We start from the raw sequence: 25588 nt of genomic DNA on the forward strand, positions 1-25588 counted from the left end.
CCTAACTACAATAGATGCAAAATTTCAGGTGAAAATATTTGTGTTGTTAAAATACCAGCCTTCAGACTGTACTTTTTTTCCAGCCCAGAAGAATTAAACATTTTGTGCTGCACTAAAGCTTTGCATGATGTTTCACAGATAATAAGGTAGAGTTTTAGCCTTGAAGAGCTTGTGATCTAAATTTCACTGACATAGAAAATGAGGAAAGTGACCTCAGAAAGGGGGACAAGGATTCAAATGAATGTGAGTCAGAGAATTAAACAAATTGTAGTTTCTAGGAACAGAATAAGGTAGATCAGCAAGGAAGAAGTTGAGAATATAGAAGCAAAAGACAGCATAAAACAAATCCAAATAGAACATTTGAAGGAAGAGATGGAATACATGTTGTAGTGCAGGATCTGGAAAGCATAATAAAATCAGAAGAGTGAGTAGAATCAAGATGAAGAGGAACTAGAAGGTGGTAGGAAACAGGACAGGAGAAAAATATGTAGAAACTTATAAATTATGTTTGTGGGTTTGGCTTTTCTGGGAAAAAAAAAAAAAAAAAAAAGGAGACAGGAAAAAGGTTGGAGAATGTGCTGGTTTGATCGCCTTGGCAGGAAAGCCAGGATACAGATTCTAGCACCAAGACTCTCTTAGCCCCCAGCCCACCCTGAAATGTAGCTGTCAGTTTAAGTTGCTTTTAAGATGAGTGGCAAAACAACAGGAACCCTGCCTGAAAACTAAGTCTGGGGCACTGGGGTTGCTCTGTCACCATGTGCTGTTGCACCCAGCCTTTGTATAAGTGGAAGGACTTCTGTCTGAGTTTCAGTCCAGTTGAGGTGGCATTATAGAAGCATCTAATACCAGAGGTGGTTGAGGCACTACTGCTTTATCTAAGTCAGAAAGGACCTGAAACTTTTTCTCATTAAAATAACTTCGTACAAACCAACCGTAAATCTAATTTTCCATGTAAAGGTAGTGCCAGTTGAACTAAAATAATTTGGAAAATGAATTTCAGTTAATTTAATCTTGTTTGTGTTGCTGACATAAGAAATGAAAAATAATCTCTCATACTTTTGTAGACTGTTTTTTAAATGTCACCTAGACATCTTTACTGCCCCGTAGAGCATAGTTTGTCCTTTCTTAGCTATACATTATCCTGGGGTTTGATTCAATTTATTGATTTCTAACATTAGAATATTTAATTGTAGAATGAAATGTATAGAAATATATAGAATGAATGTCTAGAAAAGTAGATAAATAGATGATAAGTGTTCAAGGCTGGGTGGGATGGGGCTCTGAGCAGCCAGGTCTTGGACTTAGTGATCTTTAAGGTCCCTTCCAACCCAAACCATTCTATGATAATGGCCTGCCTTTCTTCTCACGTTAGACTTGTCCAATAAAATATACATTTGGAGGATATATAGCGGTATATAGCCCTGTATATAGGAGTACAGCATTGTGATCTGTAGTAAGTGGGGAGCTGCTTTTGTGGAGTAGAGTCTTTGTGTATAAAAATACTGGTGTGTAGTTAGCTTCTGCTTATGAGAGCTCACTGAAATTCAAGTTTGTCATCAGTAAGGGAAGATGTTTGAGTCTTTCCTATGCTGTTGTATGTCATGTTCCCTGAGAGTTTTGTACTGTGTTCTGAGGTAGATCACATGTCCTGTTTGACCTATAATACACAAAGTTAAGATTGTGTGGATATATTTTCTTTCCAGACATTTGTTTGGTGTATTATTGATGTTTTGGAAGCAAATATCCTCTGCAAAGCAATATACAGCAAAAACTATGTTAATGTTTGGTAGGCAATGTTAGAACTGTAACTGCAATGTTACCTTTAAGCCATTGCATTTGTCTTGCAGATTTGCACTAGGTAGAAGGTGGTATGTACCTCTGAAGTTCTCCTTCCTCCTTTATGTGGAATAAAGGAGTTGGGGTGTGAAGTTGTGGATGCTCTAGGGTAGGAATAATATGAAAGGAGAGGAAACAGGGCAGCAATCAAGGGCTCATCTCTCAAAGTTGTTTTGAATAGATTCATCTTTATAGAACTTTTTGTTGTTGTTTTTCAGAAGACTGTGCCAAAAAACCTCTTTTGCTCAGATGACGTCACATTTGGACTACTAATGCTATCCACCCACTCTACAAGGCACTATGGATTTCTAGGTAATTTAAGTAAGTATGTAGATTTTATTGCTGCTAGAACAGTAATACTTTAAACAGAAGCATCTCTTTTCAACCTGAGGCAAGATAGACATTCCACTTCAATTTGAGATTGAAATTAATGTTGTGTGGGGCAAGAATAGACTTCAAATAAGCTTTTAATAAGCTTCCATCCTGTACACTGGAGCTTGGAATAAAACAATTGTACCTGAGCTGCCTTGGAAACCAGAGGGAAGAAAAAAACAACCCACGATGGCACCGTCCTTAGCAATGCCATACACTAATGTGGCTCTGCTGTTTCAGGAGCCTGAATTAATGTCTCTCTCAGGGATATGTTCAGTGAATGAGCATTTGTGTTGCTATGCTTGCAGCTTCTTGGGGTCTTCTTTTGCAGAGCTCTTGCTAAATTGGTGATGGACTTAATACCCCATTAATATAAGAATGTATAGAAAGGAAAACAATGCATCTTAGTAGGTTCAAGAAGCAATCTCTCTGTTCACTTGTCGTCTTAGTTGTGAAAGGGTTGTGTCCCCTCACTTTCTAGATATAGCACTGTGTACTGTCCTGCTGAAGATGGGCCAGTGGTGCAAGATTTCTTCATATCTTGTCGTGCAGTGAGTTTACTGATTGCTTTGTACATCCATGGGCTTGCAAAGAGAGGCATGCAAGAGATAGGGCAGATTGTTTGAGGTTCCTCTTCTGAGCAACAAGGGGTTTTTATTTTGATGTTTCATGAGGATCACAGCCTTGGGCCTGGTAGCCTTCATGCATGTGTTTACATGCTTTTTCTTTGTAGCAGGATATTACTGTTAATTTTTTTTCAGGTGGCCCTATAAATTAAAAAAAATAAAAATTATTTAGATGTATCAGGCTTTGTGCCAGTCTTCTCAAACTGGATAATTTTGTCTTGCTGGCAGACTCCCTCCCTATATTCCTAGTAGTTTGTCATGCGTTGGGGATGGTTGGTGGTGCATGAAGGAAAGTGAATGGAGTTGTAGGCAGCAGCATGTGTAGTTAATGATGCTTGATGCCTTCTAAGACCTTGCTTTTGTTTGCTTGTAATTTAGCAGGACTTAAATCAGTGAGCAGTAATTCTTCGCGTCGTATGTTTGTCTCAGTTCAATCTTCACCAAAAGTCAGCCTGTGACTGAGAATGAGGTGGGGCAGGGGGGAGGATTACTGTTTTGTTGACTCAAGCTGCGATGTTAATCTTACCACAGGAAAGATGCAGGACCTGCATACGCTGAGGTTTTTAAGAGAGAAGTTGAGTTTTTAGGAGAAAACTAGAACTGTTGTGCTGCAGTATCAGGCTGTTTGTTTTGTGCCATTTGGATTTCTGAAAAATAGGTCTGTCCCAGCTCAGTGATTTGCCTAGATCTGTTTCATCTGTCCAAATCAGATGAGGTAGGTATGTTCCAAATCCTTTTAGTTATAATCAGACAAAGGTACAGAGCATGTTCTAGCTGGACTGAGAGAGGTAAAGAGGCCTAATTTGCTGCTCTCCGTTGTAATGTCAGTCACAAACACCGAGTAAGGAGGCTTTCTTCTGGGCTCTTCCTTAATGTCTGCCTGCACCTCCCAATAGGTACAATAAGGAGGAATGGTGGCATAATCAGAGTCAACCCATAGGAGATGGGAAATGTAGTATTGTAGGGCAGTTAGTTATCTTGGTCATAATTATTGGGGCTGCTCTGCCTGTCGCAGTGAAGAAAAATTGCAACTCATTAAATCAAAAAAAAAATTTAACAGGTTATAAAGAGGTAAAGATCTGAAAATGGTCTCCTGGTTCCTAACAGATTTAAGGAGAAAAAGGAATTGCTTCTGAACAAGCTAAGAGTTTATCCCAGTTTTACAGTTGGATCAGAGAATTGACTTAAATTAATCAAATAGAGAAGCAATAGAACAGCTTTGCTGACCAAAGCAAAGCTGTGCCTTGGCCAGGCGGAGAGGTGCTATGTGGGAGAAATCATTGCTCTGTTTGTCTAAAGGTTTAAATTATGAAGCAGAGTAAGAGAAACAAGATGAGCAGGAGGCTTGTCATTCCACTTTCTTTTGCTGAATCTAGAATGTATGTTTTGGAGGATGGTCTTAATGTTTCCTGTTCTTCTGTTTGTTGTAGGACTGTGCTGAGCATTTTTTCAAATATTTTGGATTTTTTGTGAGGTGACCCCAAAATGTTCATGAGTTACAGGACGACAGAATTTCTGTCCATTATAGGAATAAATGGGATGATTACTTCTGAGATTTTTATAGATGAAGAATGTAGTATTTAATTTGCATTAAAATTTCATGGCTGCTTAGTAGGGATTAAAAACTCAACGGGATAGTTGTATTTACTGTTGATGAAAATTAGCATTACCTGAATTTTTTATTATTGAAAAGAGAGGTACTTGCAAACTCTGTTCTTTGCTCTTAAGCCCAGACCCATGCAGAAGCTGGCTTCTGAAATACATATAGTGCTGACCATTTAAAAAATATTCAGTTTATGTATGTGAGAAAGTTTCTATACATTTGGGGGTTTTTAGGCATTGCTTGAAAGAGATTTCACTTCCTTTTCATCTAAATTTCAGCAAATGCAGTGTGAAGCCCATTCTTTCATTTGCAAAAATCTTCTGGAAAATTATTTGGATGCTGTATATTGAGCGTCAGTGAAACTAGGTGAGTCTCTGTGAATGTCTTGGTTATTTTACGCAATGAATGAGTTAATTGTGTGAGACCAAATCCTGTTTATAACTTACAATGCTAACATGCTCTGTCATTTAACCTAAAATCTAGAAGATTAAGTTATTAGATAAACAAATGACATAGCTCAGAAAAAGGAAGGCAGATTATGCAATATATTCCTGGATTTTCTCTTTGGCTGTGTATATGCGAAATATGTTTGTAATAAAGTTCTTTTATAACATCGGTTGCTTGATTAGTTTTCCTTAACGTATTTGCCATGGTGTTCTTATGGCTGTTCTCTGATGATGTTTAGAACCAGACTAATTTCAGCCTCAGGCTAAACAAATATTCCTATATCATTAATCTCTTTTCTTTCTCAATTCATGTGGTTGTTTACCTCTGGACTTTGAGATGTGTTTGAATGATGGAAGCAAGCACATGGTCATCTTTAGCCCTTTTAAATTGAGTTTGGACAAGTTGAATTACAGTGGTAGTGCTTACAGGGCCTGTCATAGTCTAAACTATATAAATTGCAAAATGAAATACAATACTGCCAACTCTGAAAGTTTGGAGATGTCAAATCTTGAGTTTGCACTTGCTGTATTTAGTAGCACAGGTAGGAGGAAATAAATTAGTGAGACAAAAAATCTGAAAGGAATAGTTGGAAAACAAGAAAAGGAGTAAAATATTTAAAGAAGGAAAGGGGCATAGAAGATAAAAGTGAAGAAAAGATGCATGAAGGTGAAGTGGTAGTAGATACCAAGTTTTGTGTCTTCTGCTGAATTATGGAATAGGGGAGATAAAATCTTTGTGGCAGCCAGTAGATTGCCATGCAGTGTGGCTTTTGTTTGTTTGCTTTTAACTGTGGTGAGGAGTTAAGAAAAGCTTACAGAATTCTTCTAGAGCCTGTACCCTCAAATATTCTGTTCTGTGAGTTGGTGCCTTCTTTGGTTGGTCTGTTTTGGAAAGGATGATACAATTGAAGCATAAGCATTACCATTTTAAGTTGTTAATACTGCTTTGGAGAGAAACTCTCAACTATTTCCTCTTATCACCTACTGATTTAATGTGTTTGAGCTACATTCCTTTCCCAGGAAACTGATTTTTAAGTTCTGCTGCAGGTGCAAAGCGTTCTTCTGTTTCTACTGGGAATATGCAGGCCTGAATCAATTATTAAATCCCTGGAAAACTTTGAGTGGCCTGTGTGATGGTGATTTGCTTCTGGAGACCAGATGGAAATCTAATCCAAAGTAAACCCACTTGAACAGCTAGTGTCAGCACCAGCTGCTTTGATCTACTGATCCATTTCTGCTGCTCCAGTTTATTTGTTAGTGGAGACATAGCCAAAATTATTTACTTTGGTTATTGGTGAGTAGCTGAGGGCAATGAACATCTCTGTGCATCTGTTTTCCAAATCCAGTTACAAGTTTCAGTGCATTGGTACTGAGCAACACAACCTCCACAGATTTCCTGCACTACCTCTGTTAATACAACCTGTCAAGGAAATAAAATCTAAAATGGCACGAATCAAATGACTATATGATACAACTGCCTTTTGAAATTTTTGATTGTTTAATCTGGTTTTGTTCCCTGTTTATATTCTTAAATTGTTAAAAATAGTAGTCTTGCGATTTCTTTCATATTTTTTATATAGAATTCTGAAATTTGTATACTTCCCACGTGTTTTGATTGAGCTGTTAATCTGCATTAGAAAAAAAAAGTACAGGTTCTGTTGCAGTCATTAAGTCTGAGCAAGACAAAATGAAGGAGGCAGTCTTCACAAGTGTTTGCAGTTTTTGCTATTTTTCTGTACATTGATGTCATCAATCAAGGCAGATTTTTTTCCCCAAATTCCTCTGTTTCAGGTTGTAGATGGCAGTTGTTAATGCTTTGAAAATTTAAGTAATATTTAGTTGCCAGTATTAAATCATTTCATCTTGAATTAGTAGTCGTCAGAGTTCTCTCCAGCTGTGCTGTATAACTTTAATTTTTGGAGATTTCCAAGAATTTTTGAACATTTGCTGCTAATGTAATACCCTGCCAATCTAAGACGATGATTAGGAATAAACTCCTATTTCTTGTTTATTAGATCTTTGCAGGATCCAGGCCTTAGTGTTCAGCACTTTGTTTCACCTGAAATTTTCCACGATTCAAGTGTTCTATCAAGACTCTATCGATAGGGCAACTGAAAACAAGGGCACTTTAACATAAGCAAATCTAAGGTTGTAGCAACACAGATAGCAGCACCATTTTGGAGAACTTCAATTATTTTTTTTTGTATTAAGGCTGGTGTTATTTACATGCCAAGTTATTTGCAGTGTAATTTAAATTTTTTATTCACACCATTATCTCATATTGTAACTAGCACAAGCATATTACAAAAGATACCGTATTTTGTTCTACTAGGGTTAAGCATCTCTGTTCAACTTGTATAATCCTTTCTAAAAGAGAGATTATTACTGCCATATGAGTTTGTAGGATTTTGGCTACCAAAAAAACCCACATTAAGTAAAAACCAAAATTTAGTACTTAGCTGCTTCATGCTGCAGCCTCAGGAGGAGGCCTCGTTGAGGCAAGAACAAACTTCACTTTAAAATGAAGAAAAATGTTGAGAGTCGAAATGTGAAAACTGTAAGCCAGCAAGTTAGGAAGAGTCCTCGTTGTTTTAAGTAATCTTGTTTTAGGAATATTGTTGTCTTCTGTTGAAGTGTGTGTTTCATTCTCACTCTATTTGCAAATTTGCTAATGTGTTAGGCATAACTAAACTGTTTCAAGCCTTAACATGTGCTTAAATAAAATACAGCTGTTTTCATTAGCCTCTTAGCATGTGGCCTCAACATCTGATTTATAGTAGTTTCAGGGTTTCTTATGAATCCTGATAGCTATTGGAATCCTCTTCCTTGATACCATTGTTAAATAGGCTACTAGCAAGAGCCTAGGCCATTGAAACCATTTTCACAATGCTCTACTTAGCAGAAGAGAGTTATTTAAACCAAAACCTGATTATAGTAGTTTCACTTTTTGATACCTCATTAATGGAAATTTTATATCTGTATATCTATAATATCTTTATAGGACCTTCTTCATGTTACTTCTTAGTACCTCGATGATCTGAATCAGATTCTGTTAATAAAGTGGGAAATGAACCTATATGGAGTGTACTACCTCATTTGCTGTGATTTAAACAATTAACTGTAAGATACATCTAGTGCAACTTGGTTTTTAACTAGATCCTTCTTGCTATTTGAGATGGCAGTCTTTAAGCAGTGCTAATTTTAGCGTCTTCAGTAATGACCTGGAACGGAAGGTTCTAAGTCTTTGCTAATAAAATATGGTGATACTAATTTGGGAGGTGTTGAGAACTTGAGAGTGCAGAGAAGACTTTAAGGGGGCAAGAAGTAAGCATACTGAGACATGTTTAGGTAGATAGAAGTAGTGTGGTCTGATGATTCTGTGAAAGAAAACCTTGATGAGTGGCAAAAGAGCAAAGAAAAAATGCAGATGGAAGCCCAAAGAGTTTAGAGAATCATGCAAATATAGTGAGTGTGGTCCCAAATAGTTGATATGGTTTGGTGTTGAATATAGTAGATAGCACAGGAGACTAGTAGTTCTGATATAAGTACATTTGAGCACTCACTTGAAGTTCTTTAAAGCTTAGATGTAAGTATCGGGACAGATTCTGAATTTCTGAAAACACAAAGAGGAGCTGAGTTTGAGGAATAACATTTTTTCCCTACAACCTATCTTGAAAGTTCTTACCTGAAATGTGGTAGCAGCAAAGCTTAAAGAAGCTTGGCTTAAGAATTCTACAGTTGTATTGTTTTCTTTCTTTCATTAAACGTGATCTTAAAATATTTTTGAAAGCACTGAGAGAGTGGAAAATGGTTGAGAAGTTTTGTTGTGAATGTTGAATTACTATGCAAGCTCTAAAAAGTCTTAGTAAAAAAATTAATGACGTATGAAGAGTAATATTGTCATAATCATCAACTTCATATACAATTAAGTAGACTGGACTCTATTTTTTTGCAGACCATAGTGATTTATGGGAAAAGGAATTTGTTGGTCTGCTATTGCTGCTTCTCTGGTGAACCTCAGAAGGTGAATTAGTGGGTTTTCCAAGCTCCACTTACTGAGCACAGCCTCTGAAAGTTTCTGCTTCTGTCAATAGCAATCCACAAAAAAGGAGCACATGCTTCTACTGCTCAGGAGAATGAACAAGGAATTTGAACGAACACAGTATCTCCATAATATGATAGGGCTTTAGAAATGTAGAAGGCTAAAAATGGTCAAATGTAACAGTGCTACTTCAAACTACAATGGTTTTCCTTCTGATGGTGTTAATTGTACCTTCAGAAATGTAGTTATGTTGAGTACTCTGACATTTGAATATTTAAGCAAACATGTTCTTCCTTTATTTCCATGTGTATAAGGAAAGATTAGAGTAAAATTACAGTAAAATTAGATTAAATTTAGAGTCGACTTTATACACTTTTTCTATTGCTGCATTGCTGTTATTTACTTCATGCAGTACGGTTCTTTTTATAATGTACCATCTTTCCTGTCCGAACAAGTCCTTTTATTGACTAAATGTTGGTTGATGTTCCATTTCCTTTCAGTTCTTGTTTAAGGCATGCAAGGTGGCTAAAGGATGCCTTAACCTGTATCCGAAAAGTGGTTACGGATTGTTTTGCAAAGGGTTTCTAGGGACAAGACAAATCCAAGGCAGAAAGACCCTTCTATTTGTCAGTTAAGACAAGAGTTGACATTTCAGCTAACATGCTGAAGTGTGCACAGGCACTTCCTCTGTGCACCAGTTGTAAAGCTTTATTTTTTTATTTATTTCCCCTTTCCTGTTAAGGCACTTGTTGCGTATGTAATATGAAGGACGTGTCCTGTATCTCAGGTTTTGTAATCACTGTAATTCCAGTTGAGCCTGGATCGTTATACTGAAGGTTCTGACATGAGACAAACTCTAGTGTTTTGTGTAATGAGATGAAGGAGAGTACTGCAGAGCGGGTGTTTGGAATTCGTAACTATAGCACGGAATTCTTGTTTAATGTATAAACTTGCTCCTTCTATAACAGGTAGTTGTACTGGCGAGGAAATACTGAAGGACCCACTGACAGACACCAGAATTCTAGAAAAAGTAAGTCTTCTGTTAAATCTTGTTGATCTTAGCAATATAACAGTAAGTTTGCTAATGCAGATGGAGGGGGAGAGAGAGCTGCAGAGAGAAGCTGCTAGTTTGGTATTTTTTTGACTTGGAATGTCCTTCAGTGTTTGAACAGAAAAATGTTTCTACTCTCTCATTTCATGGTAACATGAATGTGAATTCTCAGTTCCTCTTTCTTTTTAAGGCAGTTTCCAATGAAGTGCACTGCCTACTCTATTCTTCAGGCAGTGAAGCAGTCTACTCTTCACAAATGTTTTACAGAATGATTTAGTTGTGCATGAGTCACGCATGCTGGGAAATCTAAGCATCAGAAGCACTTGCACAGCTGCACAGATCGAGGATTGTGCAATCAACTTGGAAAAAAAAGTGCCCATCACAAAATAGTTCTACGGTGGTTTATTTACATGCTTGCATTTCTGCATGAGATGAGTAAGTTTTAGATTGAGTACTGGTAGCTTTCTACAACACCTGCCATTTGTTCTTGGGTGTTGCTGTTTTCGACTGTACTTCTATTTGTTTTTTCTGTTTTTTTTTTTTAATATGTCCTCTTGGTTCACTTGCACAACCGTAAGAGTTACAAATAATGGGTCTTGGTAGAAGTCATTCTTCCATTATTTTTTGTTAGCTTCATATTATCCGTCCAGATGAATAATCATATATATGTATACATGCTGATGATCATCTTAGAAATGTCACAGTTCATGATAATTGTGTTGCTTGATAGATAGGTTGATAACTATCCAGCAACATGCCAGGCATAGCTACTCCTGTGCTTTGCATTTTGCATGAGTTTCCCATTGACTCCAAAGCTGACTTTGGAGTTTGTTTCTATATCCAGAAACTCTTCATGTGTCTGCATCAGCGTATGTATACAAACCTCATTCTGCCAGAAATTTGATGTGGCACAGTTTGCCACGTGAGATACAGCAATGCATGGGAGAGGGAAATGTTTCATCTAAAGTATGGAGCAGGCTTCTCAAGTAGTAACAACAAAGGTTATTTTTCTGAGCACAAATTTGAATCTCATGTCTCCTAATTTTGTTCTCTAGTTGCATTTTAACGCATGAGGTAGGTCAGAATGAACTGGCATTGTTGCCAAAAGATGTGTCTAACCTGGTGATTCACTGCTTCCCCTTGCCCTGTGCCAACATTGCTTTTGAGCAGCTGTATGGTGAAACAAAGTTAGCTGATTTAGCTGAATGAAACATTGTTTGGGTTACTTTTAGGCTGGTCCAGCTTCAGGCTGTGTTGACTGTGTGATCACAGATAGTAATGCTAGCAAAAGAAGAGGGAATTTAATAGAGTTGTGGAAATGAGTGTCCATAATAACTTTTTTTTTAAAAAAAGGGTCATATTATTTTGAAAACTTTCAGCTTTACCAAGGAATTTGGTAAAGGTGATTAGAAATATAAATAAACATTTAGTTGTGAAGTCACTATTATCCGTAGCCATACCATTACCCGTGTGGCTGATGTATATCCTGTACCTGCTACCTTACATGTGGTAATTTTCACTTACAGACTGAGCTGGAGGAGGTACTTAGTGTGTTTATCCCACATCTTAGCTGAGTGCCCTATGCAGCTGCTAGGGATAAGTCTTTGTCTCCTATAAATAAATAAAATAATTGAGTTCATTTTGTTGTGCTGCCTAGCGTGGCATGTGGCTCGCTCTCAACCTCTTCCATCCCTTTTAAATATGTGCATAACTGAGAAGTGGTGAGATGTTTCTGGATGTAGTACATCATGGTATCTTCAAGGATTAAGGTGTTGGGTTGATATGAAAGAGCTAGTTGTCCCTTAAAAAGGTAAGGGGAGTTGTAAATCAAGCAAAACTGACTTGAGATTCGTAGCTATATCCTTAAAATTTCTTCTAAATAGACTGTAAAGGCATTGGGTGCAGAAATAACTTGCATAACTTAAATTCTTACAGACTTTCTTGGCCATCTGTTGACTTCTTTGATCTCTAAAGATTTTAGAATGCAGTAGTGATAACAGCAAGAAATGTTTATTTTTTTTTCAGATTAGTCAGTCTGATTCTTTATGTAAAATTATGCATGTTCATTTGGGTTATAAAGAAGTATTAAGTCTTCCTTGGGCTGATTTTCTTGGCCTAGGGTAGAATTTTGGAAAGGTTCATTTGTGTGCATTTCAGTAACTGTTTTAAACTGCTCTGCCTACCTTGCAGCAGAGATGTGCGCTGTTAATAAAAGTCTGGCACTTAAACTGCTCACTGAACCTGTAGGTTTGTGGTTTTTCAGCAAGATTAATTATAGTGGGCAGATAAAAGCGTTGGTTTTATTGCAGTAATAATAATTGTAAGGTCTCACTTTCTACATTTAAACATGGGTTTCTATCAAAACAGAGCAGAAATGTTTTATGGAATGGAAGAATTTAATTTACATTATCTTTCTTTGATGTGCAATAATTACAGCTGTTGAATTTGGTAACAGATTTTCACCAGGAGAGTTTGCAAAAAGTAGTTTATTTTCTATATCTAGACAATTTTTCCTGTTACCGAGGTTGAGAAAAAAGAACGTTTAGCTTTTGATCTGTCCTATTTCTTAGTGTAGTAATGAAGTGTTTAAATTTTTTTTCTTTGGTTAGTATTCTTAGTATTATTTCTCCTCTAAGGGAAATGTGACAAACCATTTTAGACATTGTTTACACTAGCACCTGAATGCGTTCGACCTAAATGAAACATTTAAAATTGCTAATGTGTCATAATTATGTACACTTGTAATTGGATGAAACATCTCAAAGTGCTGACTTGGGGATAGACGACTTGGTACTGTATTTTAAAGTTTTTTTCTTTAAATTTCAGCTAATTTTGAGAAATCAGCAAGTGAAAATAATTTTTTGTCAGGTAATTTTATTCTGTATAAAATATTTTGTACTTAGCACATAGTTTTATGGGGTAATTAACGATATTCAGTAGGGATTTCAGCTTTTGAGCATGTGTGAGGTATTTTTACTCCTTTGAACTTATGGGAAGAAAAAATAAATAAAAAAAAACCTGTCAATTACATAAATTCTGTTTTATTTAAGAGAATGGAGGAAGGAACGTGAGATTTTTTGTTCATTGTAAAATATATCAAGTTTAGTTCCCTCATGTGAGCATGAATAGCAGAATGTCAAGATTTTTGTACGATCTAGAGCACTTACTCCTCTGCACAGTGAACACAAGTTTGGATTCTGTTCTTGAGCTGACTGTTTGCAGGCTGTTTCTGCCCAGAATCCCATTAAAGTAAACAGTTTTTCGGGGGCATGACGATTTTCAGTTTTGAATTCTAATAAACAGATTAGCTTCTCTTGATTAAAACTTGTGCTGTGAAGTACTGTTTTTTGTTAAGTACTGTTGAAGGAGTCATTAGTTGTATTTTTCAGACAGTGTTGATTATGAGCTGGGTTGTATTTTCAATGTGCAAACATGGTGCGTACTCTCAAGACTCAACCCGTGGTTCCTTGTTAGAGACCCAGCAGTGGCAGACTTAGTTAAGAGGTTCCTGCTGCCCTTTGTACTGTTCCGCAGCTGTGCCAATTTTCAAAGGTACAGGAAGCCACAGTTTTTAATCAGAACATAACAATAAAGGTTGTATTTAAAACTGTGAGTGTGGTATGTGGGTTTTTTTAAGCACATCATCTCACAAATCTGCTTCACTGTGGCCAGAGCTGAAGGGGTGCAACCCCCCCCCCCAAAAGTCCAGGAAGAGTGACAAGAAGCAGGGAGGAGCCTTATAAACAAAAACTGGTGCAAGTGGAATCGTAACATGTAGCTGCAGTCTTCCTCTTGTACAGACTAGTTGCACAGGATTTACAAGCATTATTTCTGTCACGCTTGCATGGCTTTATTATTAAGTGAAGGAATCTCCAGCAAGGATCTGTGAATACAAAGCACTGAGAAAAATATTTTACATGAGAGTATGGAAGAATATTGACCCGATAGCCAGGTGCTTAAGGATGGGACAAGAGGCAATGGGCACACACTGAAACTCCAGTTGTAGTTAATTTGGTTAATTCAGATCCTAGAGGGCAAAGATAATATAGGCAGTCTGGGAAGAGATGGAAAAAGACTGAGAAGTGCTTGAGCTCCAGAAGAGGCCTTCGTTACCCCCTGTCAATGACCAGTTTTGTCCGAAGCCTGGCAACTTGCTGAGCTCTTCCCCAGCCGCTGCAGGGAGTTGAAAGGGCAGGCTGCTCGTTGGGGCGGGTAACCAGGTTCAGGCAAGAGCCCAGATTGTCAGGCAAGTTCGTGACAAGGAGTCAGGTCTAAGGACAGGCTGGGAAGTCAAATTGATGAGTCAGAGTCTGAACCAAGATTAGAGAGCCGCACTGTGTCGAAGAGCTGGCCTGGAGCACAAAACTCCTTACAGGGCAAGGAGCTGCATGCCAATCTCCACGGTGAGGACGGAGAAGGAGAGGCAGGCTCTAGAGGAAAGAGGTGGAAGGGTGTCCCCAGAACAGGTGGTCAGGCAAATGGTCTGAACAGAGAAATGGTAGATGGGTATTTCCTCTAACCATGAGCTGGAGAGACGGGAGTTGCAAACTGTATTCAGGCCAAAGTTAGAGAGCAAAGTGTTCTCCCAGTAGCAGGACAGGCTAACGTGTGAAGAATGCAGAAGAGAATTGCTTTTTCCTCTAATCTTTATCATCCAAGTTTCTGTGAGGATGGTACTTAGAGTGACTTTTAAACAGACTTCTTAATCTGATGTGACAAACCCTATCTAAGGACTTAAACCCCGTTTTACTTCTGTGTATGCTCCGTTGTTGTCTCCCAGTCACGGTGATTTGTAGGCTCTTCCAACTGTTGCTGTTTGTGGGGGCTATGTACAGATAGGTCTATGGGCAAACAGCGTGCAGTCATCCAAGTGCCACCATAACTGGTCTAACTGTGACACCTCTGACCACTGCCACAATAGACCTGCCAGGCAGTTCATGCCTGCTTGGAGCTGTCCTATCTCCTGAAAGTCTCACAGGAACAGACTTAAGATAGGATGAATTACTCTAATAGTGGCAACCAACACCACCAGTCAGCTATCCTACTGCTCTTTCTTTGTTATATTGCACACATGTGTACATGTCTTCTGCAAAAGTAATGGACCTAAGCAAGCTGCTCTGCCACAGCAGGCTATTCCTTGTCCTCTCACAGGATGCGTTATTGAAAGGCCAGCTGAAAGGAAATTGTGTGGATGTCTGTAGTGGAAGCAGCCCTATCCTGCTCTGGTTTGCTGTGGAGCAGGTAGAGATACATGTCTGCTGCTAAAGCATGTTTATCTACAGGAAAGGACGTTTCTGGGATGTTTCAGCTCTTCTGCACAAGTACAGACCAACAGTACAGTTGGATTGTTTCACATGGTAGATGGATATATGACTGTTCCCAGCTGTTAGAATAATGTTTTCAGCTGCAAAGTTTGGACAGCATTTCTTGAAATTCCTTTCAGCCCTATCTTCACTTTGCTTTACTTATGTTATTTTGAGGTAGAAAATGAGAGACATGCATCAGTTTTAGATCATAACCTTTTAACAAATTTTGATTAATGAGAAGAAGAGAGGGTCAATCAGTCAGAATCATGTAATCACAAAATGGTTTGGGTTGGAAGGGATCTTAAAGCCCACCCAGTTCCAACCCCCTGCCATGGGCAGGGACACCTCCCACCAGCCCAGGTTGCTCAAAGCCCAATCCAGCCTGGCCTTGAACACTGCCAGGAATGGGGCATCCACAGCTTCTCTGGGCAACCTGTGCCAGTGCCTCACCACCCTCAGAGTGAAGAATTTCTTAAGATCTAATCTAAATTTACCCTCTTTCAGTTTAAAGCCATCCCTTTCTTTTATCACTATGCTCCGTGACAAAGAGTCCCCCTCAGCTGTCCTGTAGCCCCCTTTATGAACTGGCAGGCTGCTATAAGGTCTCCCTGTCTGAGCATAGGAGAGGTGCTCTAGCCCTCTGATTATTTTTGTGGCCTTCCCCTGGACTCATTGTAATATGCTCATATCCTTGTGCTGAGGGCCCCAGATCTGAACACAGTGCTCCAGGTGGGGTCTCATGAGAGTGCAGAAGAAGGAGAGAATCCCTTCCCCGACCTGCTGGCCATGCTCCTCCTGATGCGGCCCAGGGTACGGCTGGCTTTCTGGGCTGCAAGCACACATTGCCAGCTCATGTTGAGGTTCTCATCAGTGAACACCACCAAGTCTTTCTCCTTAGGACTGCTCTCAATCCATTCTCTTCCCAGCCTGTATTTGTGCTTGGGATTGCCCCAGCCCAGATGCACTTGGCCTTGTTGAACCTCATGAGGTTCACACAAACCCACCTCTCCAGCCTGTCCAGGTCCCTCTGGATGGCATCCCTTCCCTCTTGCTTGTCAACTGCACCACACAGCTTGGTGTCATTGGCAAACTTGCTGAGGGTGCACTCAGTCCCACTGTCCATGTCACTGACAAAGATGTTAAATAGTGCTGTTCATGTTCTCCTAATTTGCTTTCTGTTGGTGTGTATACCATTGCAAGCAAAGAAGAACTATCTCAAAACATTCTAACTGGCTCAGTTAGGCCCAAAATTATCAGATTAGAGAGCAAGTTGTGCTTTACCTGTCTAAAGCTCTCCTGCTCTCTCCTGAAGTCCATGCTTACTACAGAGGAATACAAAGCAAATTCTTCCCCTTTTCCTCTCTACCTATTTACCCAAAAAAGAAAAGGCTAAAGAGAAAACTGGTTGGGCTGGAGGGAAGAACAAGAAGAAAAGAACAAAGTGCAAAGCATTAATGATAGCGATGCGTTATTCTGGGCATGAGGCACAGATCTCTGCTTGCCCCCTATGGTAGGATGTTCCACTAGAGTAAAACCCAGGAAGTCTCTAGTGCAAACGAACAGAAGTAAATATTCCTTTGCTCCTGGAAAGGAGTATCAAGAAGGTTTATAATTATCTTCAGAATCAGTTTAATGACTAGGTTCTTGGTGATATGCTAGTGTTGGGAGGAAGGTACTGACTCGCTGTGGTCCTCCTGCTCCTTGGCTTGCGTCTGTGGTGTGTTACTTGAGAGTACTTTGCTGTTCTGGGGCATTGGGTGCTGTGGAGGTGCTGACCGCTGTCCTGTGATTTTGATTCTTTAAACAAGATCTCTAAAGTTAATCCTCGGTGATTATAATCACTAGTTTGTTCCCCTGGCAAAATAGGATTATGGCACAGAGATCAGGTTGTATTAAGGATGTTAATCAGCTTCAGCTTGCAGACAGTGCGTTGTCGGAAAACTGAATTGTTTCCTATATTTTTCCTAGTTAATTTGCATTAATTCTGTCTGAGGGCTGCAATCTGTAAAGTCATGAAAACATTACGTATAAAGATCAAGACATTTATATAAAAACTTGTTGCGATATAAGGACAATATTGATTCTTTCTCAAAAATATTTAGCTGAGTTACTGTGAAAATGAAGTCCTGGAGACATCAAGGCTTCTGTCACTGACTATACAGAAAATTAAGTAGAAGCAATGCACTAGCTGTTGTCTCATCTATTTTCCAGTCTACTTCTGGCAAAATTTGTCATGAGCAAGACTGTAGTGTAATTTCACATTTTGTTCAATCTTTAAACTTTTTTCTGAGATTTAATATTGTCAGTGTGCAAACCAGCCTTGATGACAAAATTGGACTGCAGTTGCTGAAACTCCTTCAGTCTGTAACACAGAACATTTTATCAGGTGATGCAAACTTTTCACTATTACCTGAGGTTGGATTGTGGCTTTTTACCCTAGGACTTACTCAGAACCGTGTTTCTTTGGCCATGAAATAACTGGCCACCCGATAACTCCGTGCTTCCCTGTGAGTGATAAGTCAGCATAGCCCAGAGGCTGCATCATTGCTAGCTTTTGTGATTTTGCTGCAGATTGGGCAATGTTGTGTATTAATAATTTGTATATCCATGGCAGCAGCTGAAGCTTTTGATTGAGGAACTTAGCTTTCCTAAAAATAGTGAGTTTCTAGCCTTTGTGATTGCAGAAAAGTTTGAAAACTTGTGCTGAACGTGTACAAGAGATAGAAACAAATGCAAATAATTCATTATGTTAAAAAAAAACCCTCATGATTTGTGGAGACAGACTTGTGACCTTTGAACACTTGTGGCTCCCAGTGCTGTTGTGTAGGCGTCTAGACCTTTCTGCTAGCTCTCACATGCATGCCATTTCGACTGAGTTAGAGATCTATGCGGTTTTGGTTACAAAACCTTTTCCACTGTGATTAGCTTTCCTTTTGGTCTGGTTTGAGCTTGCCTATGTTCTTTTATAACATAAACATATTATTTTCCTCCTCATCTTGAAATCCCTTTTTGAAATATCCTTAAAAACTTCCTCTTTTTTCATTCTGCTTTAGACATTAACAAATACAGTTCTGTGCCTAAGGTCTGTGGTGTTTTATCTTAAGTGTTTAATTGAGATTTTTTTAAAAATACACCTCTACTGACTGCAGAGATGAGATTTAAAATTTTCCTCATTAGAGCTCCGTTAGGAGCTGGGCGAGAGTTGGCAGAGTTCTTCAACTCAAGGCAGTTTAAAAACATAGGTTTCATGTTGCAGTCTCTGTAACCTAGCCTTCCTGGGACTCTTTGTCACTGTTACTGTTTGCACTTGTCAAATGGAACAAAACAGAAGCGGAGAGGAGTCTGCGAGCACCTAAAAAAGTAGGTCAATGGGCCAGCAGGTTATTTGGCCAGAAAAGAGCGAGTGGCTTCATTGAATCATGCTGTAATTGTTTTTCTCTTTTTGGCAGATTGGTCTGCTGTGCTTTAACTTCCTATGTTAATATTTACATCTCTATTTTAACCACTTAAGAGCCTCTGTTAGGTGCAGGGGAAGGAGAAATTTTATTTTTCTAATCAAATACTTTCTAAAAAAGAGAGATAAAAAATTAGATATAATGTTTTCAGTAACATTAATGAATTTAAGAGTAGTGTAAGTTTAGTTTTAGAACCCACCTTCTTTTGAAAATTTAATTCATTTTATAATAACATTTGTAGAAAATGGTATGAATATATTGTATAGCGAATATATAGGCACAGAGAAATGAGATAGTGATGGGAGAAAAAGCTGATTTCAGGTGACTTAGAAATGTAGAACGTAGCATGGTTCAAGGGAAGAAGTGTATAAAAATAGATTTAATTGAAAAGTAATCATATAAAGAAGTCAGAAGTGAGTGATTATTTAAACTGGTGGTGGGTTTTTTATGGGAATACTGCATTTGTGACGTAAGTTTGGAATAAATCTTTGGAAGGATTTTTGAACTGGATTTTGAAAGAAGGGGTTAATGGCTGTGTCTGAGGCAGTAGCAATAATGCAGCTGGGCAACTTTGCTAGTCACCAGCAGCATTCTGCACATTCTGGAGTCCTGAGAGTAGCAAGTTTGGAGACGAGAAGACATCACTGAGAAAGCCAGTAGAAGCCCAAGTAAGAGTTTCAGCAAAAAGGATGTTTAACTAATGGCATATAGAAATTCTTTGAGGGTGGCATGTGGAAGTGAAGACGTAGATGGTTTGTTGATACCATATTTAAAAGTAAAAATGACATCAAGATTAAAGATTGGCATAAAATGACAGCTTCTTGAAGCAGAGTTGAAATTGTTTCAGAATGTACTGCTTAACAACGAAAAGAGCTTTAAAGCAAGGTGAATTCTGATAGCAAAACAATTGAGGTGTTTTTAGTCGGCAGAATATCGCATTTATAAATTACTCATGTTGGAATTATTATTTTTCTTTTATTTTAAAAAATATTTATAAAATTTACCAATTTTAAACCCTCCTTTTTTTTCTTTTTTTTTTTTTACAGTTCATAATTTAATGCTTTTCTGCAGAAGAGGATACATTTAACTCCACATAATTCTTCAGAAGAAGCAGTGTTTCACCCCTGAAACTTCTATTTACAAGTCCCAAAGTATAAAAGGTAAAATTGTATTCTTGTAATTAATAAAGTTCCTATGGCTTCCTGTCATCAACACTGAAGGGCTGAATAGCAATGGTAAAGTAGTGTCTTTTATTCTGCAGAAAATGACAGAATTTGATTCTTAGACATAGTCCTTGGTTTCTGTACTGTTTGCATTAAAGTTGCCTGATTTCATTGGATTTATCTCTGCAGTCTTATCCACTGACATGTATAACCACTGAGGATATTTAGCCTCTTGCAACTTTGGATGCAAAGAGAGAATGATCAGACCTTGAAAAGAGAGAAAAAAATGCACTACAGGTGCATTTCGTATAGTCTATCAGTTCTTTCAACTGTCTTGGGTACCAAATCTATCTGGGTCACCAGTTCTGACATAGGATCTGTATACAGTAACAAGTGAATGATATTGTTGAATTCTAGAAATTGAGTACTTTGTTAAAGTGGAGAATATTGATTCTTAAATTCTGATTCTGCATAATGAATACGTCAGTTATGTCAAAGATAAAAGTTTTTTTTGTGTTTAGTTACACACAGATTTTTCTTTTGCATATTAGTGGAACTGTATATCATTTAGCATATGGAATTTCATATTATTCTTGATCCCTATAATGTCAGTTCCCAAATTTGTTGAAAACTTAATGCAGAGCTGAAAATGTAGTTAGTGCATATCTGTATTAGTGTACATTTTACAAGCTTTATAAAAACAAGGCTCTAATTGGCTTTTTGATTCTAAACTTAATTCTCTGCCAGTAATGGTAGTTTCCTTTTACTGCTGAGCAACCTAACCTCCCTGTTGATTGCTTTTGACAAGAATTTGAACAAACAATTCTCCGTAATTTATTTTTATCTTGCTATTTCTGGCTGTTTTCAAATGGTACAACTTCGTGACTTTATAAACCATGGCCAACTAATCTGGGGAATTTAATTTGTGGGAATTGCCAGTACAATTGCTATGTTGAAGTATTGGAGTGAAGGAGTGGTTTACTTCCAGTGTCTCTGGAGAATAAAGGCAAGACAAAGCTGGGCCTTATTAGTTGAAGAAGCAGGTAAGGGGGCTCAAGAGGGCTCATGGGACTCTGGGGCAAAATAGCACACACACCCTGTGATGCACCTTGAAAGAGATTGTGCTACAGCCCAGCTTTCCCATTTACTTCCCTGCGTCACTCAGTTCTGAAACTTTGTGGACAAAAAAAAAAAGGGCTAATTTTGTGAATGAAACATTCTTAATATGTGGCTGTTGTAGACCATGAAGCAATTTGGTTGGAACATAAGCTTTCTTCCTCAGTTTCCCTATCTATTCAAAAACTGGGATAAGATTTTCCTGGAACATTTTGCAGGCTGTCTGGACCTTGGAGTAGCAGCTGCCATATTTCTTGTGGTATTAACACTGCAAGTTCCGCTGGATTTGGCACTTCCAGAAACAAACAAATCCTTCCTTATCAGAAACTATGAGTCACTGAAGTGACTAAAACCAGCTCGTTTGAAATAAATATAATGCCTTTATACTATTAAGTTTATAGCATATTAAAAACTCCTGGAGATCTGCAAATCGAGCTCTTATATAAAACTTTTCGCTGCACACAGTTGTTCCTTAATGGCTGACAGTGTTCCAGTCCTGCTGCTCCCTGACTTTTTATATCAAAGGGAGAGGCTTAATTGAATTGTTTTATCTTTGGCTTTCAGTCTTTGATATATCTGTGCAATTTTATATTTATAATTTTGTGGTATCTAGGAATAGGTACTTATTGAATTAAATCCTTATTTTAATTTTAAACCCCTTCTCTCATTATTAATGTTTAATTCACATTCTTTGTTCAAAATAATATATACACTTTAAAAAAAAAAAGCAAGCAGAAACCTCTTACTGAAGCTTCGTAATGAATAAAAGACTGCTTTAAGAAATGGCCAGGTTATCTATGACTTTATCTCAGTATAAAGATCACTTTCTAGTAAGTATCATATTGTAATTTCACGTCTAATATAAAAATCTGCTCAAAAAGAAATTATAGTAAGAAATAAATAACAGCTGTAAAATACTATTACCCAAATGCTTTCTGTTTGCACAATTTCCAAATGGAATGTGTTACTACCTAGGAGGTTATTTTACATCTGTTCAGCCTTCAAAATCATGTAAGTCTTTTAGATAAAATGGCTAAAATAAGAATAAAAAGCTATATCTGAATTTAGAGTCAGAAAAAGGGTTCTATTGGCTTAGTCCAAATTTGTTCATTGTAGCATTTAAGAAAACAATGTTCTCTTAAACTCTGTCATGTAAAATAAAATACTAAAGTCCAGGTTATAAAGGTAATGTAGGCTATATTAAAGGAGGTGGGAGTGCAGAGCAGATGGTTGGAATAGAGAGGAAGATTAAAAGCAGTTTATAGAGCAAATAAAAACTTCAGTATGCTCTGCTGAAATACACATTTGTTCCTCCGGAGTCACGGTTTGATTTTTTTTCCTCTCTTACAGGCAAACGTACAAATGTCTACCACAAGACTAAAGTGTGATATGTTATGTTTTTTACCATAAGCACCCATAAGATGAGCTCCATTGCGGACAGGTATGTTAAGAGACACTGAGAGTTTGGGGGGCATTAGTGTTCAATGTTTTCTTTAATAATTGTATTATTATAGTTAAAATATATTGAACAGTAATTTATGCAAAAACAAGGAGTGAGTTTTTTGCTACCTTGATACAGTTATTTTTATAATTTTTAGATTCATTGTGTTGTAGTCATTGGAAATAGTGTTTTTATTGTTTGAGATGAATCTTAAAATGTATGACTTTTCAGACATGGAACAGCATCTGTGCAAGTTGAGTTGATTTTTTATGTTTACTTGATTTTTATTTTTTTTTAAGTACTTCAATATTTGATTAAGGAAAACAAATACACTTAAACGATTAGTGATGCTGCAGATGACAGTAAAGTGACCTGCTAACCTACTTCAAGGGAAAAGTAATAGCTGAGCCACGGTTTCTACTTGATTCCTTGCGCTGGACTTCCTTAGCAGCTCAGGTGATACTAGGTCCTTAATATGCTGGTTTTGAGACTTCAGGAAATGGAACTTGCATAAAACTTACAGAATGTTAACCCCATTCTGAATAAATAACAATAAAAAATGAACAGCAAACCTTTTAAAAAGTTTATCTGACATTTCATTTTTTAGTGAAGTTTGTTGATTTTCACTGAAACCTCAGCCATTTGAATATATGAATTCCTTCTGAAAGTTTATGCAGTAACATAGAAAATAGTTACTTCCTAACATCACTGCTTACCGTACTGTATGATTGCTTGATGATTTATCAGTTACAAATCAGAGAGATGAAGTAAGCTTTTTAGATGGACAGTTACTTGCCTCAAGGGAAGGAAATACTAGGTTGAAAAATTAACCTAATGTTAATGGGTGGACACAAAGCAGTCAGTGAGAGGACAGCACTAAATAGGCTGAAAGCAGGCAGAAGAAATGGGACAAAAAAAAATGTAAAAGTCCATTAAACAGCAGTTTTAGAAAACAGAACAGTTTTGCCTTGACTTTTAAAAGGAAATCAGACAAAGGTGTTGTATGAAGTATGCAGAGGTATCTTGAAAGGAAAATGTGTTCTGATTTTGGTATTTTAAGACCTCTTTAGCAGTACAGTGGCAATTGTCAAGTTGAGGAAAAAATACACGATACTTGGTTAGGAACCAAATACAATGAATAATTAGTGTTACTGTTTTGAGTTAATTGTATATTTATAAAATTACTTGCATGGGTGAGGTATAGCATATTTCTCAGCCCTCTTCCATTATTGATACTTCAATACTTAAGTAAAATGTACTTTCTTACTGTAAATTCTTGTAATATTTGTAATAGAAGTTGTGAATAAGTAGAGGTAACAAATTATTTTTGTCCTCTGATGTTTTCAAAAGGATAAGGTAATGCAAATAATCAAAAAGATGGAAAAATAGAATTAAATAGTGTTCAATTAAGTGTTTGCACAGGGTTGTGAGTTCTCATTACAAGCCTAAAAATACTTTGGGTCATGTCAGAAATGTACGTCCTTTTTCTTTCTTTTTAGTAAATTTCCTACAAGAAGAACTTGTAGGTGTCTTGGTTTCAGGTTATTGCTGATTGCCCTTGTGAGACATCACAGTAAAACAATTCTTCGGTTTCTTGATGTAGATGAATGAGTGATGAATATTGAGGTCTTTTTTTTTTTTTTCCTTTTTGTGTTTGCACTCCAGAAGAGAGAAATTTTACCCTCTCACATTTATTTCTTTCTGTATCTTTCAGAAATGATGGAAGCATTTTTGATGGGCTGGTGGAAGAAGATGACAAAGATAAAGCAAAAAGGTAATATTTTAGCTTACCTATGCTAAAAAATGTTGTATACTTGGACCAACCAAGAAGATTCCTAAACAGAATAAAAATGTGATTTTTGTGTAATCAACCACATTATTTAACAGCATTCTCTTACTGTTATTCTCTAGATACGTTGTGTATTTGTAACTATGGTTCAGTTATTTGTATTTTTGTCTAAGGGAGCTTTTCTCTGAAGGCTCAGGTGCACCCCTCCATGAATGAAGAAACCATTCTTCACACACTGGTGTCTATGATTTCGAGTAGGTGCCTCTGTGTCAGTTCTCACAGCAGAGATTCTTAAGGGGTTGTTTCCATCAGGAACCTGGCAGTAGAACGTATCTTATTTTAAGTAGGTGTCATAGTTGCTGTAAAACGTTTTCTCTTTTGTTTTTCAGAGTGTCTAGAAACAAGTCTGAAAAGAAACGTCGAGATCAGTTTAATGTACTTATCAAAGAGCTGGGTTCCATGCTTCCAGGCAATGCTCGGAAGATGGATAAATCCACTGTACTGCAGAAGAGCATTGACTTTTTACGGAAGCACAAAGGTAATTAATTGTAACGAGAAGAAAAGTATTTCCAAGTTGTTAAAAATGTTTATGATATTCACTTGGTACATAAAAACATTAACAATTCTGCAGTTCCTTTAAGGAAATTGTCAAAAAAATGTAAAGGGCTCCTGAATAAAGATATGATTATAATTTAGGTAGCAGAGGTATAACTGTTTTAGACGGTATTTTGCAAAATCAGTGTGTGTTTTTTGTTTGTTTTTATCCCATAGTTGTCAAACAAGTCTGTTTCATAAAGAGAAGCGTGCATTTTTGAAGTAACCTTGAAGTTGTTTGTTATGTTCAGATGGAGACCTTTAGAATACAGCTGCTTTGCAAGGTGCAGGTTGTAAATGTTGTTGTCTCCAGCAAGCTTTATTGGGCTAGGTTGTTAATGAGAGAGCATGCTATGCAGTGGTAATGCAGACCTGGAACACGGGCATTTTTTTTTGCCTTTTAGCTAAAACACTGGGAAAAAAAAAAAAAGCCCCCACACAAAAATACCACACAGAAAATCTGTAAATGCTTTCAGCTGAACTTTCTGATTTCCAAGATATACCCATTGATACATAAGCCAACGAATGTGTGTTTTGTAAACTTGAACACTAACTGTGAAAACTAGGAATATCTTTGAACATCTTCGCTATGTTTTTGTTTTGAACATCTTCGCTATGTTTTGATTGTTTGCATCAGCTGATGGTTGGATATACTGAGATATGTTTTACTGATGTTCATTACAGATTACTTCTGTTACCAAAAAATTCTTTGACTAAGCCTACACTGTTTATGGCTGATATTTCTGTA

The 25588-nt window shown here is 37.4% G+C and overlaps 1 protein-coding gene and 1 long non-coding RNA gene across 9 annotated transcripts in view; one reads left to right on the forward strand and one right to left on the reverse strand.

Moving 5' to 3' along the window:
• CLOCK (clock circadian regulator) overlaps window positions 1-25588 on the forward strand; it is a 63469-nt gene that overhangs the window by 7435 nt on the left and 30446 nt on the right. For 3 of the 8 annotated variants that reach the window (XM_040554903.1, XM_040554909.1, XM_040554905.1), the window contains 7 exons: window positions 2055-2157; window positions 4716-4803; window positions 9894-9955; window positions 19784-19897; window positions 22367-22457; window positions 24172-24231; window positions 24636-24784. In XM_040554903.1, the coding sequence (XP_040410837.1) occupies window positions 22411-22457; window positions 24172-24231; window positions 24636-24784 (256 nt within the window). In that variant the 5' untranslated portion in view covers window positions 2055-2157; window positions 4716-4803; window positions 9894-9955; window positions 19784-19897; window positions 22367-22410. The remainder of the gene's footprint in view (window positions 1-2054; window positions 2158-4715; window positions 4804-9893; window positions 9956-19783; window positions 19898-22366; window positions 22458-24171; window positions 24232-24635; window positions 24785-25588) is intronic. The other 5 variants (XM_040554908.1, XM_040554910.1, XM_040554902.1 and 2 more) reach the window with 3 other exon arrangements.
• Window positions 11503-19898, reverse strand: LOC121069131. Its single transcript, XR_005819287.1, has 3 exons — window positions 19782-19898; window positions 15777-15779; window positions 11503-11541 (listed from the first exon to the last, which is right to left on the reverse strand). It is a non-coding gene; the product is annotated as an uncharacterized LOC121069131 (long non-coding RNA).

Source organism: Cygnus olor, chromosome 4 (genome assembly GCF_009769625.2).
Source record: "Cygnus olor isolate bCygOlo1 chromosome 4, bCygOlo1.pri.v2, whole genome shotgun sequence".
NCBI lineage: Eukaryota > Metazoa > Chordata > Aves > Anseriformes > Anatidae > Cygnus > Cygnus olor.